The sequence below is a fragment of the Moschus berezovskii genome, chromosome 2, assembly GCF_049115385.1.
Source record: "Moschus berezovskii isolate FMDL1 chromosome 2, NW_MosBer_1.0, whole genome shotgun sequence".
Classification (NCBI taxonomy): Eukaryota; Metazoa; Chordata; class Mammalia; order Artiodactyla; family Moschidae; genus Moschus; species Moschus berezovskii.
In genome coordinates, this window is record NC_142461.1 from 51,937,094 (window position 1) to 51,958,330 (window position 21,237).

At 38.7% G+C, this 21,237-nt stretch overlaps 1 protein-coding gene across 3 annotated transcripts in view; it reads left to right on the plus strand.

The window, feature by feature from the left end:
* The window catches only part of HECW2 (HECT, C2 and WW domain containing E3 ubiquitin protein ligase 2), a 446,193-nt gene that overhangs the window by 387,332 nt on the left and 37,624 nt on the right, over positions 1-21,237 (plus strand). For all 3 annotated transcript variants that reach the window (XM_055397171.2, XM_088828674.1, XM_055397174.2), the window contains 3 exons: positions 3,037-3,146; positions 12,955-13,075; positions 14,561-14,674. In XM_055397171.2, coding sequence (XP_055253146.2) covers positions 3,037-3,146; positions 12,955-13,075; positions 14,561-14,674 — 345 coding nt within the window. The remainder of the gene's footprint in view (positions 1-3,036; positions 3,147-12,954; positions 13,076-14,560; positions 14,675-21,237) is intronic.

Sequence of the window (21,237 nt, forward strand, 5' to 3'; positions counted from 1 at the left end):
AGATACTATTTCATGTTATTCAATTGAAAAAATAAAAAAGTCTGATAATACCAATGGGAACTCCATATTGTCTGTATTTGGTGGTATTGCAGTTCTACAAACTCTTCAAAGAACAACTTGACAGTGTCTTGTACGGATAGAAAACCTACTCTAATGACTGAGCAAACTCTGCTTTTAGATATATACCATATGTATACTAAGAAGCTCTATTATGTGTATACAAGATCATACATACAGTATAATCATTGCACCATTATTGATAAAAGCAGACAGTTGGGGGAAACATCAGCATTTGTCAAGAAAGTTATGGATAAATAAATGGATATATTCATAGATAGGGCTTCCCTGGTGGCGCAGCAGTAAAGAATCCGCCTGCTATGCAGGAGCCACAGGAGATGGGGGTTTGATCCCAGAGTCAGGAAGATCCCCTGGAGGAGGACACAGCAACCCACTCCAATATTCTTACCTGAAGAACCCCATGGACAGAGAACCTTGGTGGGCTACTGTCCATAGCATCGCAAAGAGTCAAATATGACAGAAGGGACTGAGCACACATGTACAAACATTCATAGAATGGACTATATATTACATGGCAGGTAAAAGTAGTAAAGTAGATCCCTTATATAGCAACACAGATGGATATCAGAAATATATTGTTGAGTAAAATAGTTTAAGAATGTAATACACTTGTAAATCATTTATATAATTTCTAGCAACACATAAGGCAAAACTATATATTTTTCCTGTATACATATGTTGAACATTTAAAATTGTGGAAGGATATGTTAAAATCATGATAGAGGAGCTCAAAAGAGACTTCCTATACAATATGCACATACACAGATGTATAGATACAGCTATATATAGGTATGCTGCTGCTGCTGTCGCTTCAGTTGTGTCTGACTCTGTGCGACGCCATAGATGGCAGCCCACCAGGCTCCCCCGTCCCTGGGATTCTCCAGGCAAGAACACTGGAATGGGTTGCCATTTCCTTCTCCAATGCATGAAAGTGAAAAGTGAAAGTGAAGTCGCTCAGTTGTTTCCGATTCTTAGCGACCCCATGAACTGCAGCCCACTAGGCTCCTCCGTCCATGGAATTTCCAGGCAAGAGTACTGGAGTGGGGTGCCATTGCCTTCTCCGATATATAGGTATATTCACCGTATGTATGTATGTTTGAAGCAAAAGATAATAGTGTGCTGCTCCTGCTGCTGCTGCTGCTAAGTCGCTTCAGTCGTGTCTGACTCTGTGTGACCCCATAGACGGCAGCCCACCAGGCTCCCCCGTCCCTGGGATTCTCCAGGCAAGAACACTGGAGTGAGTTGCCATTTCCTTCTCCAGATAATAGTGTAAATATGTATTAATCCTAGATGATACGTTTTGAGTGTTTTTATATTGTTCACTGTCTCTGTATTAAATTTTTCAAGTAGAAAATTTTCTTTCTTGATACGAAAGTTTTCCACATATTGGTTGTATTTAAAGGAAATGATAGGTGTCATGGAGCAAAGGGACACAGATATAGATGTTCAAGGAGAGGGTGCTAATTGCTACTGTTAATTTTGCTGTGAGTTTCTAAACCTTTGTGGTATCAACTGTTTTATATGGCATTTTTCCTTAGCAATCAACTTAAATTTCACATTATTCTAATGGTTATTGATTTATTGAGAAAGAGAATTGATTGTTTTGGAGCTTAATTTGGTATTACAAATACAGGTACTTATTGCTTCTGTTTCTAAATCTTTTGATTTTTATGGTTTAACAGTGGATAGATGGCTTAACAATATGTTATCTAAAAATGCTTTTACTATAGTGGTTTATAGTTGTTTAGCAGACGTGTGCAGATGAATGAAGACCAGAAAAGAACTATCAAGATGTTATTGTATTGCTATTAGTATAGCCCAGAGTTTCAGCCTTAAAATTACTGACCTTTTGGGCTGGATATATCTTCGTTGCAGGGCAGTCTTCTGGACATTGTAAGATGTTTATCAACATTCTGACCCCGACTCATTAGATGCCAAAAGCACTCCCTTCTCAGTTACCACAACCAAAAATGTCCTCAGACATTGTCCAATGTCCTCAGAGAGTACAGGGAAGGGCAGAATTGCCTCAGTTGAAAGCCATTTCTATAATCCTTAGGAGTTCTTTCCTTAAATCTGTGAAGACTAAACTGCTGCCACCTTTTCTCAATGTTTTCTGAAAACAAATTTAACAGATTTCTAGATTTGACTAACTTTAAAGAAAAGCTACTTCTACCTCTTAATTAAAAAGCACAAGTACTCTTAGGTTGTTGATTCTGTTTTGTCAAGTGTTTGTATATTTGACAATCAATAATATGTTTCTTTATTGTAGCAGTTAATTAAAAGTCTAGGATTTCAGGATCTCAGATTCCTGATTACTATCTTTTAGGAGAGTAATAGAAATCAAAACTGCACTATAGAGCAGAAAGAAGACACTAGATTGAATAAGATCAAAATCCTCACATTTAAAAAATATTATAAAGTCAGAGTAAATAAGAAAGCTAATTATTTAGCAGTTGTAATAATTTACAAGGTGTTTTGTTATATTTTGCTTTTACTTCTCCAGTGAAATCCTGAGTTCTTTGAAGGCCAAGATCCTGTTATATATGTCTTGGAATGAAGATATAGAACATACTCTGTGTATTTATTATGGGTCCTCAATAAACATCATCTCTTGTGTTTAAATCTTATTCTCAAATGTAAAAATAAAAAATCCAGTCTATTTTCAAATGAACGCACAAACTCAAACTCACTTATTTAAGTGACACAATAGAAATTATGTTGTCCAAAGTTGGTGGGAAAACAGGTAAATAACTGCAAGTTTCACAAAAGCTGCAAACAGCCAGCGTTTTGTCCCAAGGATTACCCACAGAAGAAAGGGGACAGATGCTTTCTTTGGGATGTGAACTGGACCTCAGATGGAATGAGCCAAAGGGAGAGATCAACTTACTAATTGCTGAAACAAAGCGTTTACCTGTATCTTTGGCTAAAGTATACATTTTGTTTCTTGTCTTTCCCCAGTTTATTTGAAGAAGAGATAATGTCATATGTGCCTCCACATGCCTTACTCCATCCCAGCTACTGTCAGTCCCCACGTGGCTCCCCTGTGTCCTCTCCCCAGAACTCACCAGGTGAGTCCACCTGCTGCAGGCAGTGAATTCTCTAAGGATTGAGCCCCAAAGTCAAATGTTCTATCCTCATAAAGGACAGTAAGGGAACACTTTGGGTACATCTGTAGTGTTAGCACAGGTTTCTATGGCACTTCCTATCTCTTAAAATGGCTTGTTTCCATGGGGATTCATTTTGGCAGGAAGATAATGACATTCCAAAATAGGAGGATAAATATTAACAGTATGAAATACACTGATACAGAATTTACTTTTCATTATGTCATGTGGTGTCTACTAGGTCTTAGAAAATATTAGAGCACAAAATACTACGTTAGCTTTTTGTATTTAAAAAATTCTAGTTAGGAGATTGATTCAATGAATAATAAAAAAAAATCTCCAATTTCAAGAAATAATACAGAATTAAAATTAGCTGGTTGGTCTTAGATAATTTTTTCCCTTCAGTAGTCACTAATTGCATTAGATAGGAAGACCAGAGATTCATGGACAGGTAGAACATGTTGATAAATGAAATAAACTAAAAATTTTAAGTTTAAATTCTGTTTGAAAGAGGTACGATGTGAACAGAAGGATGAATGAATGAACCAATAAAAAGTAGATAACGCAGCTTAGTAAATGAGTGTTTTTTTAAGGAAAGTAGTCATGATGTTGACGAAACATCAGCTGTATTTATCCTTACTATAAGCTATATGTTGTTCACACCGTAGCAGCTGTCAGAATTTAAAACTATTTTAATAGAAATCCAAACTCTGTCTGTGTCACTAAAAGTTGCTTTGTGTTCTTTGACATATAACTTTTGTTTTCATATATTGGTATCAAAATGAAGCTACAGACTAACTGAATACCACAAACAGGAAAAGGCCTATTAATTTGTTCATTTAACAGAGATTTATTGAGCATCCAGCTATGATCCAAGCACTGAATTAGACCCTGGTGCCACAAAGATGAATAGTACAGTCTCTGCCTTTGAAAATTCATGGTGGGGCAGTGAGTCAACAAGTGACTGAAAGCTCTGTGGTTAGTCCTGTAATGAAGAGATGTATTGGGAACACAGATGTGGGAATGATTCTTCCTTCAAGGTATGGGGGTGGGGAGTTTAGGGAAAGGTATATACAACCGGTGTGAAGGGAAGCCTTGAAGAATGATGAATAGGATTTTATCAGATGGTCCAAAGGAACGAGGACATTGTAAGTAAAGAAGTAGCATGAGCTAAACCACAGAAGCATAAAGCAGTTTAGGACAAATTAATACATACAAGTGAAGGCGAGTTCTCAGAGCTCAGGTTGGAAAAATAGGCTAGAGTTGGTTGGTTACTGAAGCCTCACTTTGTATTCCATGTGGAGCCACTGAAAATTTACAAACAGAAGAGTAGAACTTGCTTTACAAAGTTCAGTTTGGTGGCCATGTGCAGAATGTATTAGAATATGAGAGACTAGAGTTAGAGAAACCATCTGGGAAGTTGTTGCATTAACTCAGGTGACGTGATAAAGGGATGGACTGTAGTGGTTCCCAGATGGCGCTAGGTTCTTTACCAGAACCTGCCTGTGGAGGCAGGAGATATAAGAGAATGGGTTTGGTCCCTAGGTCAGGAAGATCCCCTGGAGGAAGGCATGGCAACCCATTCCAGTATTCTTTCCTGGAGAATCTCGTGGACAGAGGAGCCTGATGGGCTACAGTCCATAGGATCGCAAAGAGTTGGACATGACTGAAGCGACTTAGCATGCAGTGGTGATGGAGAAAAGGAAGTTAATTCAAAGACTATGTTGGATCTACGTAGATTCTAGAACTTTGAGTCTAGGCGGGGATGAGTGAAGGCAGATTCTGAGGTCCTCACCACATTGACTGCCTGGCAGATGGTAATGCCATTTACCAAGAAAGGGAAAAGGTTAGATTGAAGGGGGGAGGGGGTTAAAGGAAACTGGTTTGGGACATGTTTTATTGAGGAATCTTTGGACCATCCAACTGGAGATGCCCAAAGACAGCTGGAAAAACAGTCTTGGAGCTCAGGAGAGGTTAGCAGTTAGGAACACAGGTTTGCTGGTGGCAGTTGAAGCCCACAGGGTAGATTAGAGGAACTAGGGAAGACAGGTCAATGGAAAACAAGAGAAAATAAAGGATGGTGACATGAGCAGCTCCAATATTCAAGACGGGGTTGAGGATGCAAGTGAGACAGCCAGTGGATTTTGGAAGAGAATTAGGAATATCTTTTCAGGGAAGCCAGGTTTCAAAGAGGAAGGACTGGCTCACAGGGCCAGGTGCTCAAAGGAGTCAAGAAGGATGAGGCCTGAGAAGAGTCTAGTAGATTTGAAGATCATGAAGTTTTATATGACCTTTCCCAGAACAGTTTCCATGAATTAATAGGTCATAAACTGGAATGTTAACAGTTATAGGATGATAGGAGATGTGAAGTAGAAAAAGGGTGTAAAAAATACTCTTTTCATGAAACATGGAAGTGAAAATAAAGCAAAACAAGGCAATACTTAGAAGGAGAAGAATTAAGGAAAGGATTTTAGGATGTGGAAGTGAAGTGTTTGTGTATGTGTTAAGGTCAGATAGTGTGGGTGGGAGGAAAGTGGTTTGTTGAGTGGGGTGAAGAAGCAGAATTCAGCAAGCACAGGCCTGCGGGAAGGCAGGACACTGGAGACAAAAGCACAGGCCAACTTTAGAACAAAGTAGGGACCCTGTTTTGATGATACAGGATGGGAAAAAAGTATATGACTCTAGGGGTAAGTTAAAGGAGTAGGAGAAAGATTAATGGAATTCACTACTGGCCTTGGTCATTTACCAACTGTGTGTGACTTTGGGCAATTTACTGTCTTTCCTGAATTTGAATTTGTTTTTCTTTAATATGGAAATAATAACAATCACCTCCCATAGTTATCTGGAGAAGAACACCTTACCTGGTACCTAGAACATGACAAGCATCCAATAAATGTTAGTTTATCCCTTTTTCTTTCTTTCTGGAAATTGAGAAGTATAATTTGTTAATATTTGAACCACTAATAACTGGTCTGTAAAGGAGATCAATCCTGGGTGTTCATTGGAAGGACTGATGCTAAAGCTGAAACTGCAATACTTTGGCCACCTCATGCGACAAGTTGACTCACTGGAAAAGACTCTGATGCTGGGAAAGGTTGGGGGCGGGAGGAGAAGGGGATGACAGAGAATGAGATGGCTGGATGGCATCACCGACTCTGTGGACATGAATTTGAGTGAACTCCGGGAGTTGGTGATGGACAGGGAAGCCTGGCGTGCTGTGATTCATGGGGTCGCGGAGAGTCAGACACAACTGAGCGACTGAACTGAACTGAACTGAACTGATGAATCTACTTATTCCTGATTTACTGAACTAACTGCCTAGAGTTTTAATAATTCTGACTGGTCTTAATCTTAGCCAGAACCTACGGGGGTGTTTAAATGGGTTGTCCCTTCACTTCATGCTTATGGTTAAATTATTGAAGCTCTTTGGAGTATCACTCATTCCAGTCAAAGCTCTCCTTTCCAGACCTTTACTGTGGCCCCATCCTCCCAGAGAAAAAGGTAGGTCTCTAGATTCTGTCCCTTCTGGACCCTGCAATGGCGTATTCTCTCAATGATGAGTTTGACACTCTTGAGACTCTATGAACATTCTAAATGGTGACTAAGTTTCTTCTTTTCATGTAGCATCACAAATGTACATGAGTAATTCATGGTGGCAATAAATGCATTCTGGAAGCAGATTGAGAGTTATACGATTTCCAAAGATATCTAAATTGCTTGCAGTGTTTGTGGTGGTTTTAATTTTCAGGAAGAATCATCTCCATATTTTTGGCCTACTCTCTTTCAGTGGGCTTTATTTGATCTTGAAATTGGGATGTACTGCCTGATATCAACGGAAGTAGCTATAACTAATTCCACATGATACAAAGGCAGGACTAGCCTCATTTACCCTGTGGAAAAGAATCTCTGTTTCTTTGAGTAAAATAGCCTCTTCTTCTACCAATACTCCTGAAGTTCTTATGAAAACATTTCAAATGGATTTTTGAAAGTTGTCTTATATTCTTTCTTATGACTAGAATTTCATCCCTTTTAGTGGTGTGAGAAATAATATTGTGAAAATTATGACAGTCATAAATTTTAATGATCTTTCGGAACGCCTAGGAACCTGCTAAACTTTCCACACTTTTCCTCATTCCAAGCACATTTACATGTCTTTTCAAGTGCAGGAGAGAGAAGGGCTTTGGAAATTTTGACTCACTGCTTTTTGCAGCTGTTATAGTGCTCACCTAAAGTTGTCAAAATTTTGGAATGTGAAGGTTTGTTTTTCTAGTTTTATTAGTGGCATTATAGTGCCGGTCCTGACCTTAGTTATGCCAGAAGGAAAAGACCTTTCCAATTACTGTATGGTTTATTATGCCCAATATAGGACCCAGAAGTTTATTTCAGGACTTTTAGTAGCTGCACATTTCTAGGAATTAAGAGCACCTCATTTATCTGATACTGTTGGAGATGAGCTCACTTATGTGAATTTTCCACCTGACCAAAGCTCTAATGTTGAACATCAGAGAATTTGTTTAACCTACCGTTTGCTGAGACTTTTATCAGTACATGACATCTCTCCCTGCTTTCCTGTCCTCGGTGCCTTAAGGCTGTTTCATATTGGAGGGTAGCTTCAGACAGAGCTGTTATTCCTTGACTTGAGCTGGAACCTCTGGAAGCCAGTGGAGCACCAGGTCTTGCTCAAGGGAAGTAACCAGACCAAACAGCACTCAAGAGCGTGTGGGTCTTCACTGAAGGCTGTCTTGAGGACCCTCTTTTCCCCTTTCCCTCCAGAGCCTTATCACCCCAGCTTTTGCTTGTCTTGTCAGCGCTTTTCAGGAATATTCACCCTTCTCTTCCCTTCTCGCCCCACTCCCTCCCTTTCTCGCCACTTTCTCTTTTCCTGTTTCTCTCCCCCTTCTCCCTCCTTCCCTCTTGTCTTCCTCCCACTTCCCTTCGCCCTCTCCCTTCCCTCCTCTCCCTCACAGTCTCTGAAGTAGCTTTATACTTGTTTTTAGAAAAGCAGTTTTATCCTTGCTTTTGTTCTGGTATCCTAGCTTTCTACTTGTTCGAGCTGTATATTTGTGGGGCTCTTGGCTCAGCCCCACAAAGATGATCTAGGAACCAAACAATACAAATGAAGGAAGCTCTTCATTAGTGGGTGGGGACGGGGCGGGTATGATTCCAAAGACTGAAGGGGAACCAAATACTACCGTCTCTGTCACAATATGCAGGTGTTTTTATTTTTGTGTTTCTGTTGTGACTCTTCCTTGTTCCCCACTCTTGGTGTTCTCAGAGGATACCAGTCCCTGGCATGCCCTCCAGCCTTCTTTTAATAAACTGCTTTTAATTTGCCAACATTTGAAAAATCAGATATCAGACTTTCTTTTTTTTTAAACACATGGTATGTAAGTAGAATTATCCACAAGGTCAAAACAGTGATGTGAGGACCTTCCATTACTCTAAGAGGATAAAGCAAAAACGCTAGGACTTCCTTGCTTATGCTCTGTACCAGCTACTTTTGAGTTTTTTCTTAATTCCATTGTTGATCTATGGTCCAGAAGATAGAGTTTTCCAGAAATTATTTGAGTGCTTGATAGTTTATTCTCATTCATTAACAGGGAATTATAAAAAAGAAAATCATAGCATTTATTGTTTTTAGAAAGTGACAGAAAAGAAATGCTCTTCTGAGGCATCCCAGTTCAGAGGCCTGGAACCATGCTGAACTGGGCTGAGCTTCACCCTTCCACCACAGACCAAGGGCCAGTCATCAGAGCATTCCGGGTTCTGGGTGTCACACCCAGCATCAGAGAAGACCCAGACTTCTTAGCAGTTTGATGCCAAGATTTTTCTTAGTATCACCTAGAAAAGAAAAGAAATCCTCTGTCTGGTAGAATTCTTTAAGTTTGTATAGAATTGTGCAGTTTTGTAAGAGTCTATGGAAATAATGTTAACAGCATTACATGGGAATGCTTTAGAACTGCTTAGCAATGTTTTTTTTCTTTTTAAAGTCTTACATCTGTTACTGAAATTTTTCTTGCAAATAATTAACATAATACTGACTCTTCGTAAAATCAGCCTTTCATTTGATCACTTCTTGTATGCAGTGTTGACCTTCTGTATCTGACTTCCTTTTTTAAGACCGTGAAGACTATGACTCTCTCTAAGCGAATCATATCCTAGAACTTCATTTGCAGTTATGATTCTTATTCAGTTCTGTGAGCTCACTCTCCAAGACATTTTTTTTTCTTTATTTCCAAAGTGGAAGTAATATTGTTTCTGCCCTGGATTTTCTTGGCAGTTGCACCTGACTTGCATTAAGAATTTGACAAGGGCCAGCAGCATAATTTACTGTAATTTTTAAACCATGATGTAATGTGTAAATGATTTTTTCATAATACAACTATTAGCAAAAGAATATTTGCGTTTAACAGTTCCTGTCTCCAGTGTCTCCGTAATTGAATTCCTTTACCTAGAGCTTAAATGGAGTTAGAGCTCATTTTTATTAAGTGTCTGTGTTGCTATTGATGGAATGCATTATGGCATTTCCCACATCCTTTTAAGCATCTCAAATTATATAGCAGTAGAATATGTGCTGTTTTTAAAAAGTAATCAGCTCTTGAAGAATTGTGTTTCTTTTGTGTCTGGAAAGATTTTCAGTCTTTTGTTCCTCTTTTTCCTCTTCCCTATCAATGTCTGTGCTCTTGAAAGCTGATTCATCATGGCTGCTTTCTGAGCTGTCTGGGTTCACTAGTCTGCAGTTACTCAGACTGCAGCCGCAACAGCTTCATTCTGCCACTCTGACTGGAGTTGTGCTGCAGGGCTCTGTCCCTCAGCCATCCAAGAGAAGAGACTAGAGTTTATGCAGATCATGTTCCTTCATGTTGCAGAGGATGTCTTACAAATACATGGGAAGTACCCCCACTTTGTCCCTGGATGTGCCCAGAGATTTCATTGGTTCGTTTTGACCTTCTTGTGGGAGATAATGGTTCTCAGCCTTGGCTGCATGTTGGAATCATCTGGAGACCTGCATGACACACGTATGTCTGTGTCTCATCCCCACCGATTCTCATGTAGTATGTCCTGGTTGTGGCCTGAATATTGGGTTTTTTAAAAAGCATCCTCAGTGATTCTGATATGCATTCAAGATTGAGAACTACTGCCTAGGAGCCTTCTGTATCCCAGGCCTTTTAAGGTCAAGTTTATTTGTTTCCTTTATGACATAGCTTTTTGGGTAAGATTCGTAATTATGCCAATAGAACTCTGCACATATTACTAATCAATAGATAATTTTATTAAATTCCATTCCCCAGATCCCACTGCATTTCCCCATGTGTTTAGTATTTACCGCTATGCAGATAATCACAATAACAGCATTTACATGGGGCTGCTGATGCAGCAGGCACTGCATGAAGTGCTGTACCACACATACGCTGGCTCATTTAGTCCCCAAGTGTGGCCTGGATCTCACACTGAAACTCCAGTGCTATATTTTCAAGTGCTGATAGGGTATATCCACCTGAACAGCTGTCATCTCCAGCTTAGTCTGTATAAAGCCTCACATGCCCCCCATCCTCCAGCGTCAGTCAGAACGGGCTCAGAGCCTAAATCTACCATTCACTGGCATATGCCTTCAGCTTCCTTAGTTACAAAGTGGTGGTGACGGTAGTAATAACAATGCCTGCTTCTTAGACTTGTGAGGATTTCCCAAGATCCGCTTTGTGAAGTGAATGGTCCCTATTGCATAGCAGACACAACAAATGACAACTCTTGTTACTGTTTAAAAGGTTTTATATTACCACGTGAGCTTCCTATTTCTCTTCCTTACTTATCTATGGTTACCAGTTCTTATTTCACATTGTAAAAGCCCCTCTGAGTCACCACAGCCCAGGCTAGTCCTCATCCCCTTAGGCTTCTGTTTCCACAACTACTCCTAACTGAATCTCCTCCCTCATTTTTCCTCCTTCCCGTCCTTAATCCACTCAACACACATTGAAAATCATTTCTAAAAGAAAACATTACTTGTTTGTTATATCCTTGCTCAAGAACCTATAAAGGGTTCCCCCTGCTTGCTGCATCATGCTCACACTTCTTGTCTAGGTTTTTAAAAAGTCTTCTCATGATTTGGTATCAAACTTCTGACTGATGTAATATTCTACTTTCCAGCATTCCCCATCTGCTCTAGGTTAGTGGGGTCTCCACAGTGTCTTGTGAACGTGTAGGCAATGCTTATTCCAGCTCTTGCTGCCTTGCCTCAGTATAGACTATGGGTTCTCCCGTGTTTATAAAGCCTGGTTCCAATAACATTTTGATCTCTGTTTATCCTCATTTACTATTACTTTTCTGTAACATTGGTCTCAAATGCATTGTCACTGAGAAGCTGTGGCACAGTGGGGAGCACAGGCTTCACCTCACGGGGCAACTGTTCTCCTAGGGAAATGCAAGCCAGTTGTTACAAAAGACCCTAGATAATTTTCAGAAGAAATCAGATTTTTTTTTTTTACTTGAAATCTCCTAAATTTTAAATGTTGACAGTTAATTTAAAAACATTACATGGCAAACAAAATAGATTGATAGGGCCAGGTACAGCCTAGCTGTACCTGAGCTATAGTTCTATTTTTTATTAATATTTTTAAAAATAAATAGTTTTATTTTTTATTTTTAGTTTTATAGAGCCGGGCTATAGTTTTATTCCGTTTTATAGGAGTTTGTATACCATTTAGTTTAGGACTTAACCATTCTCTAGTTGTTTGATATGTACTATTTCTGTCTTCCCAACCAAGATATCCACTCCATCAACTTGACCTTGTTCATTTTGAGCATCTGTTGCTGAACAGTATTAGTAAAAAATAATCATCACTTAGTTGATTCATGCATAAGGATATATGGAAGGAGCTTACATGGTGTGTAATGTAAGAAACATCACAAGTTTGTTTTCTTGTGTCTTTTATTGTGTTGTGAAATTTAGTGGAAATATCCCGTATTTTTGTCATGGTGGCTGATTCCCATATCCACCATCGATTTTGTCTCCCAGCTTGTCAGTTAGTCACAGTGTAACACAGAACCAGATTTTTCTATGGAAAGGGGAATGAACTATGTTGCTTTTATATTTTATTAATTATGCTTGCTGTGGAATGATATGTAAAACATCTTTAGATAATCTGTAGGTAACCACAGTACTTGTCACGTATTAAGAACACTGCAAATAGTAGTGTTATTTACTCCACACAACCAGGAGACGTGGGCTTTCTGCAGTTATGGCTGAATTTTGTTTTAGATCAGTATTCTACCCTGTAGTATGAAATGTATGTAATTATGTGTCTACAGTATTTCTTGGTTACATTATAGTACATATCAAAAATAACTTTTTGAATTTTTTCGTCAAGTATGGAAACTCACTGTTCTTGCTTTGTATATCACGTACTTTCACATTGTGACTTCCTGTCTAACTGCCGCGATACCATCTCACCATTAGACATGAGTAACTCTGTTTGACTCATATTAGTTTGGGCTGAAAAGAGGAACATACTTGACTAACACATAGGCACTATTAATTCTTTGAACAGAATTGCTGTTCTCAACCAAAAGGCCACAGGGAAGACATCTAAGACATCTTAAGATCCTGGTTAAGCCCTGTGATATCCTTCGACTTGGAGAGGTGAAAGTGCAGGAACCTGAAAGTGCAGCCTCCTTTTACTTGTTAACTGTGGTCTCAGCCCCATGGTAATATTTTTTTCATGGTGATGTGATGAACATCAAATCCATTCCCTTGTCTCTTTGTGGTTTGCTATAGGTACTCAGCGTGCCAATGCCCGTGCTCCAGCCCCTTACAAGCGAGACTTTGAAGCCAAACTAAGGAACTTTTACAGGAAGTTAGAGACTAAAGGATATGGACAAGGCCCAGGGAAATTAAAGTAAGTCAAAATGATACAAACCCCAGGATTGGTAGATGGTAATAGGATGTGATGCTTTGGGGACTGTAGGAAATAGATTGTGGTTTGGGATGACCAGAATTTGTTTAGTTGACATAATTATTTTGGTGTGTGTAAATCACAATATCACCTAAAATATAGTTGTTGAATTAAGCACAATTAAACTTAAGGTTTTAAAGCAGACAGGAAAGTGACAATCATGTTTCATGTAAAAATATAAGCAAAATTAAAAGCTGATTTATTTTTGTTCTCTTGAAAAGTACCTCTCTGTTGACTGTTCACATATTCACTAGAGTTAAGGCTGCATGGTGATGTGTTGCACATCACTGCCTGGCTGATTGGAGTATACCACCAGTGCTTAGCTCTGTTTCCTTCTGTGAAATAAGCTTCACTTGTCCGACAGAATATGGCATGAATGTTGTTTCTGCCTGTCTTTATCTACCTCCTTTTAAATGGGGAAATTGAAAGATCGTCAGGTTGTTTGGCCCAGAATTGTGTGAATTTCCCACTTGCCCATACTCCCTTCAGCCCCACCCCCACCCCATCTCATGTCCCCACTAAAGATCACTATGCCTTCTGAGAGAGGACAGAGGAGGGGGTCTGACTGTAGCACCACAATGGCCTGGGTGTGCCAGAAAAAGTGCCCAGCCCGGCAGCTGCACAGCTCACTGCCCCCGTGCAGGGCTTGCTCCACTGAACTTGCAGGTTCCCCTTTCATCACCTTCAAAAAACATCAATCTGCTCCAAACACTGTACGTCTCTGAGCTTCACTTATGAAAATCTTGCTGATCAAACTTTCATGCCTTTGGTTTCCCTGTCATCTCCCTTTCCATTACTATTTGCATTAAGGGCAAGTTGACACCTGTTTAGAGATGACTTATATTGCCATTGTCTTAAGTAGATTAATCAACTGCAAGTATCATTCATTTTTATCTGTCACCTATAGAGTTTCAAGGTTCACCTAATTTTAAAGTTAGAGAAATTTACGTAAACTCCTCTTCTTTAAAGGACACTAAGAATTCATCTTTCTTGTTCTCACTGTCATCTTTCTAGCTACTTAAGAATTGAATTCCTGGTCTAGGTGCATTCATTACATAGAATGCTTAAAATATTACCTACTAGGTTTAATCTTCCTTTCATAAACAAAAGTTTTGTAAGTGTGTATGTTGTTTTTAAATCATTTTCCTCCTGGGATAAATGAATTTGACCATCAGAAGAACTTTTGCATTGTTTTTACAGGTCTTAGGTGGGGTGCTCTATTTACCAGTGATTCTCTGATGTAACTTTTGTTAATGCTATTAAGAGTTAAAGACAGACATGTGCTTTATTGCAGACAGTGATGATAGTAAGTCATCCCACTTTTCACCTAGTTGTGGTAAATGGAAATTAAATAGCAAGTGCTCAGTTCTGGAAAGATAAGGATTAGGAAATCGTCTGTATTATTTCAAATTGTCTCTTTACGGACAGGTTAATTATCAGAAGAGATCACTTGCTCGAAGATGCTTTTAATCAAATTATGGGCTACTCCAGAAAAGACCTGCAGAGAAATAAGCTGTACGTCACATTCGTCGGGGAGGAAGGGTGAGTAGCACAGAGAAGTGGCCTTTGAAGCGTGGGCTGAGGCTGCAGGCGGATGTTTCCCCACAACGTCCCCTGTGGTTGCCTAAAACAGGAAATCCTTCTGGCAGGAAATGCTGTTCTTATACGCTTAAACCTTTCAGCTATTTTTTTAAAGCTTCCCCTGGTTTTTAAATCATTTGACATAAAGATTCTTTGGTAAAAGCTCATAACTATAGATCATTTTTGAGAGCAGAATCTTAATTTCATTTCTTCTCTCTTTAACTCTTTCTCTGAAAAGGAAAATGTGCTTTTTTAAAAATTGAAGTATAGTTGATTTATAGTGTTGTATTAGTCTCTGCTGTAGAGCAAAGTGATTCAGTTATATATATGTACATTCTTTTTAAAATTGTTTTCCATTATGGTTTATCCCAGGATATTGAATATAGTGCCTTGTGCTATACAGTAGGATCTTGTTGTTTATCCATTCTATATATAATGGTTTGCATCTGCTAATCCCAAATTCCCACTCCATCCCTCCCCCATCCCTTCCCCTTTGAAAACCACGAGTTTGTTTTCTATGTCTGTGAGCTTGTTTCTGTTTTGTAGATAAGTTCATTTGTGTCATCTTTTATATTCCACATATAAGTGATATCATATGGTATTTGTTTTTCTCTTTCTGACTTACTTCACTTAGTATGATAATCCCTAGGTCTGTCCATGTTGCTACAAATGGCATAATTTCTTTTTATGGCTAAGTATTATTCCATTGTGTATATGTGCCACATCTTCTTTATCCATTCATCTGTTGATGGACATTTGGTTGTTTCCATGTCTTGGCTATTGTGAATAGTGCTGCTGTGAACATAGGGAGCATGTATCTTTTCAAATTATAGAGTTTTGTTTGGTTATATGCCCAGAAGTGGGATTGCTGGATCATAAGGCAACTCTATTTTTGGTTCTTTTGAGGAACCCTCATACTGTTTTCCATGGTGGCTTCACCATTTTACATTCCCACCAACAATATAAGAAGGTTCAAGACATGGACTTTGAGAAAAAAAACAAGGAACTGCATTTCAACATCTATGATATTGTTATGTGCACCGGAATGCAAAGTAAATCATACTTCACCTGTCAAAAAAGTTCAGTTTTAGAATCACGAGTTAGAAACCAGTGTTTGCTAGAGGGGAGGGGATGTGAGCATGGGGGAATGGGTGAAATAGACGAAGGGTATTAAGAAGTTCAGACTTCCAGTTGTAAAATAAATAAGTCACAGGATGTAACGTATAGCAAGGAATATTGTCAGTAACAGTGCAATAGCTTTCCATGCTGACGAGATGGTAACTAGACTCATGATGGTTTGGTGGTTATCATACAGTTTATAAAAATGTATCTGACATTGATATTGTATGTCAACTATACTTCGATTAAAAAGAGAGAGAGACAAAAAGAAAAAGCGGGGAAAAAAATCCTCCTATTCTACCTGGACCCTTCCCCAGCAGTAACTTTTAGGCCTTAGTTCTTATTTTTCTGTCCCCACTTTTTCTCTGTCTTTGGCACACCTCCCAAAATAACTCCCCACCATAAAGAGAGTCCAGCCTTCTATGACTCTTCCATGCGTGCTCGTGGAGATAAAGTTAGGAAATGAACGCATGAAGACTCCTACACAGTGTTTATTCCATTCAAATAGGCATGCCAGTGGTTTTATGACTCTTCAGACGATGGCAGCTCTCATCTCTCCTAGAGTCATTCCTCTTTCCTCATTTCAGGTTTAGGTTTGGAGTCTTAGCACCTTCTTTGTAGACATCACTAGAGTGAATTTTAAAAATATCATGATTGCTGGAATTTCAGTTGTCTTCTCTTCAACTGCTTAACTCCTATTGTTATGGATCATTCTATGGCTACACGCTCAGTCTTGCCCAGGAATAAAGTAGATTATGGAATCTTAATAATATTCAACAAATTCAGCCATGTGGTATTTGGTTGTGAAATGGAGCTGTCAAACTATAAAATAATTTTCATGTGCTAGTCAAACTAGATAATAGCAAAATTAAAATTCAAAATTAGGCCTCTTGTCTTCCATACAGGATTCTTAAACCAATATTGGGATTTAGGAAAAACTCCTGAACTCTGGGCTTCCTTGGTGGCTCAGACGGTAAAGAATATGCCTGCAAGGTGGGAGACACCGGTTCCATCCCTGGATTGGGAAGATCCCCTGGAGAAGGGAATGGCAACCACTCCAGTATTCTTGCCTGGAGAATTCCATGGACAGAGGAGTCTGACGTGCTACAGTCCATGGGATTGCAGAGCAGGACACGACTAAGCTACTAACATTTTCACTTCACTTCTTGAACTCTAATCTATATGAATTTTTTTCCTACCCATGGGTCTTTTCACTATTTCAGCTAGTGACTGATAATTTATCTTGCTAAATGTAGTGTCTCCCAGCTGTGCCTAGACTAAAATAAAATATTAGATGGGAAAACAATATAATGTGAGAAAGTCTGAGAAGCTTGCCTGCGTCTTGAGTCTTTTGTTGCCGATGAGCCTTAGTGGACTTCTAGCCTTTGTTTGTTGCCTTAAAGATGCAGGTGCACAGTTGAAAATGAAGGCAAATGTTTTTAGCCTAATCACAGGTATGCATGGGATTCCAAGTATTTCCTTACATAACCAGCCTAATTTGGATGAGAATACTTTTCCTCCCTCAGAGCTCCAGCTGTCTTCCATAATTGTTAGACCACAGTTTGTTGAGATCTCAGAGATGTAGTCAAGAGTCTTTGGAAGCGCTGTTACTTAGGTTTGAATAGAACAGATGCTTATCATGCTTTATCATCTTAAAGCTGTCTCCCCATGATCTGGACTGACATCCATTACTAGGAGGAGGCCCAGACAGAGTAGGGGTTGAAACCTCTTTATTTAATTGCCACTAATGTCCAAATATTTCCTGCCTCCATTACCTGTCTTCTTCTTGTAACCCCAGAAGGAAAATAAGACGGAAGATATTTTGAGGTGTGACCTTAGCCCTCAGGGACAATCTCTGCATAAGGCTTATTGAGGCTGGAATAGGGCCAGGTTATTTCTGATCTCATGCTTTATCATGTCAGTATCATACATATGTATTATTAGATATTGAATTTATTTTGTTATTAAGTCATTAGGAATACATCAAATTTTTTGCAAGATTAACCTCAAAACAACATAAAATTAAGAAGTGATTTTAGCCTTTGCCATCTTATTACATTAAAATTAAAGATTATAACATTTCTTTCTGGTTTCTAATAAATACCCAAAGAGAAAAGCTACCTAGGTTTTTCTGTGGAATTCTAGAATGGAGCTGAAAATTTTCTGTCCCTTTTCCTTCATTAATTTTAATGTCCTCAAAATGTGTTATTTTGGAATTTTGTCATGTTTAGCTCTAGTAATAGGTATTAAAAGAGAATATACAACTACTGCGTAGATGTTGGCTTTTAATATTGTTCTTCAGTAAAGGGGACTAGGGCTCCTTGTAGACATGGATGATTCTCAGACTGGGGCAGGAAAGGTACAAGATGGTGTCTGAAGCATCTTGTACCAGAAAGTATAGGGAAACTCAAAACAATTCACAGCAATGTCAAAGGGACACACGAACCATCTGAAAGAACTCCCATTTGTCAAAGCTGGAATAATTTGAGCAACAAAATAAAGTAGTATTGGATTAGAACTCTGAAGTAAAGATAAATATATCCTGATATAAATACATAATTGAATAACCAAATGAAGAAGAATAGACAAATCTCCTCTGCAGAAGATTTCCAAATAATTTTCTGCATAATTCAGTGCTCCTTATGAGTTACACATAGTGACTTCCTTCCAAACAGTACCCTATGAAAAGGGGTGGGAAAGAAGTAAGCCTACAGTGGAGAAGCCTTACAAACATACAGGCAGGTGATCAAGGCTAAAATAAAAAAATGACAGTGACATATCCTGTTGACAGTATATATCCTAGGTATGATGTGATGAGAATGACACTACCTTTATCGTCTTCCTCCCAAAGACATGTAACACCAGTCTAATCAGGAGAAAAATATCAGATAAACACAAACTGAGGGACATTCTACCAGATTACCTTACCAGTGCCCCTTAAAGCTGTCAAAGTCATCAAAAACCAGAAGTGCCTAAGAAGTGCTTAAGATGAGGTTGAGATGAGCCTAAGGAAACATAGCAGTTAAATGTAGTATGGTACCCTGAATGGAATCCTGGAACAGAAAAGGGATATTAGGCAAAAGTGAAAAAAGTCTGAATAAAGTGTAAGTTTTAGTTAATAATCTATCAATATCAGTTCATTAATTGTAACAAATATAGTATACTTGTGTAAAATGTTAAGAGGGAAACTAGGTGTGAGGTGTATGAGAATTCTCCCTACTGTCTTTGTAACCTTTCTATAAATCAAAAGCTATTCTAAAAAGATCACTTATTAAAAGATAGCATAGAGACAGGATTTGGGGAGATTCAGAAACTGTTTCCATGAACAACTTTTCTTATTTCGTTATTGCGTGATGGGGCCACCAGGGTAATTTTGGTATGTGTATGCTTCCTTTTGCACTTGAGGTCAGTAGAGTAAGTAAGTCTATAAAGAGAGTTAATTCTGTGGAAAGTCTGAATTAGTAGAGGTATTGGTATGTATAGAGTATTATGTTGCCAAAGTCAACTTTGTTATCAATGAGGGAACAATATGTTGCAATTTCTATGGATACCATCTCACTGATAGTATTTTCTAGCTGTCAAGATCAAGGTCTTTATTTACAATAGATTAGTGAGGGCATAAAGACGAAGGATTTATCTTTTCAGAATAATGTGTCTGACTACTCTCCAAAAGAGTGTGAATTAGCAGATTCACTCAGAGACTTCAGTTCTGTTCTAAGGGGTTTCTTTGTGTAGGTCTTGACACATCCTATATGGATTTTTCCTGAAATGAAAGAGCTGAGTCAAGAGAAATTGATGAGAAGTGTCATGGTCGTAAATTTATAGGACAGCTACAAATTCCATGTGAGGTAGAATTAACCCCAGAATATTAGAGATACCTGTATTCAATTAAAAATGTAAAAATAATTCTAGAGCCTTTTTATGTAATTATGCTAGTTGATAAGTGATTAGTATATCTCACTAAGTTAATGTCATGTTATGCTTGGCTTTTTATGAAATACAGACAATTTCTAAGCAAACACTGTGATTTAATGTGGTCAGAGCTGGAGATTTTGTTCTAGTCATTTAAATTTCCACCCAGCCTAATTTGGTTATCTGCTCTTGCAAAGTGGGGAGTAGAAGAAAAACAGCAGTGGAGGAATGACTTGGAAACTGAGTCACCTGGACTGAGTGTGGCGGGCAGTTGCATGGTCTGCTTGCTTCTTGGGCTTCTGTCTGCCTAGACATTGCTTCTTTAAGAGGGGAGCCACAAGTACTGCATATTCTTCAGTGTATTATTTTCTTCTGAATTAAAAGTTTTAGCAACTAAAGCTTGTTGATGTCGAAGTTAGCTATGTAGACTATTGTGTTCACGTAGGACATCCTGGGCCATTCACTTCTTTTTTTTTTTTATTGAAGTCGAGTTGATTTATAATAGTGTGTTAGTTTCAGGTTTACATTCACTTCTTAGTACCCAAAACAAGTAAGGAAATAATGGCCTGGATCAAGAGAGGATGTTTACACTGTGATTGCCTCTGTTTTTTTGTCCTCCTTGGCCAACTCTATAAAAGGCACCTTTCTTTAAGAAAGAATGAGTTCATTATATGTAAGGTACCTTCTGTATGACATCAGTCATCCGTCTTGCAAAGCCATACTTGGACTAGGGAGGGGATGTGTGCAAACAGTTCTAGTTTGGGGATTTAAGTACAGGTGAGCACGTCCTGTGATATTTCTACTTAGGCAAATGCAAGAAACTAGATGGGGGATGAGATCTGAAAGGTTTTCTTGAGTCCCTACTTATAAAATAACCAGCAACTCTTACATCTGACTGGTCTAGAAGTTGTTTCGGGTCCTAACCTTGACCAATGTTTCCTCAGATATTTGTTAAGCTTCAAGTGAAACTAAGGTGTTGCTTGTTTTCTTCTAAAGAGAGACATTTGCAGGATAACCTAACTGACCCAAACCATGCTGAAGGAAGGTGCTTCTATTTCTAGGCTTTGGCTTGGTATCTCCAGGTAAAACTTTGTCGTATTAATTGCTCACAAAATTCCCTACTCATCTATTACTTCTTTAGTGCCTCAAGAACTAATGCCTTGCTGCTACATATATGGGAGTGAATCAGAAGGTGTGTAGACCACGTGTGCCTGAACCAGCTTGTAAGAAAGAAAACCTGTCTTCCAGAAAACGTATAGAAAATGACAGTCAGACTTCCCAATGCCACTATCCTCTTTCATTTTATAGTCTGCTTCCTTTGGGATACTTTGTTTTTGGTAATTTTTAATTGAACATAAAGAACAAGAGAATAAAATTATTTAAGAAATATTGGATGCCACTCTCAACTTGGGTGGTGTCAGCCCAGCAACGTGATGGTGTTTAAAATGCCTTATCAGCACTTCATGGGGCTCAAAAAGACATTGCCACCCTAA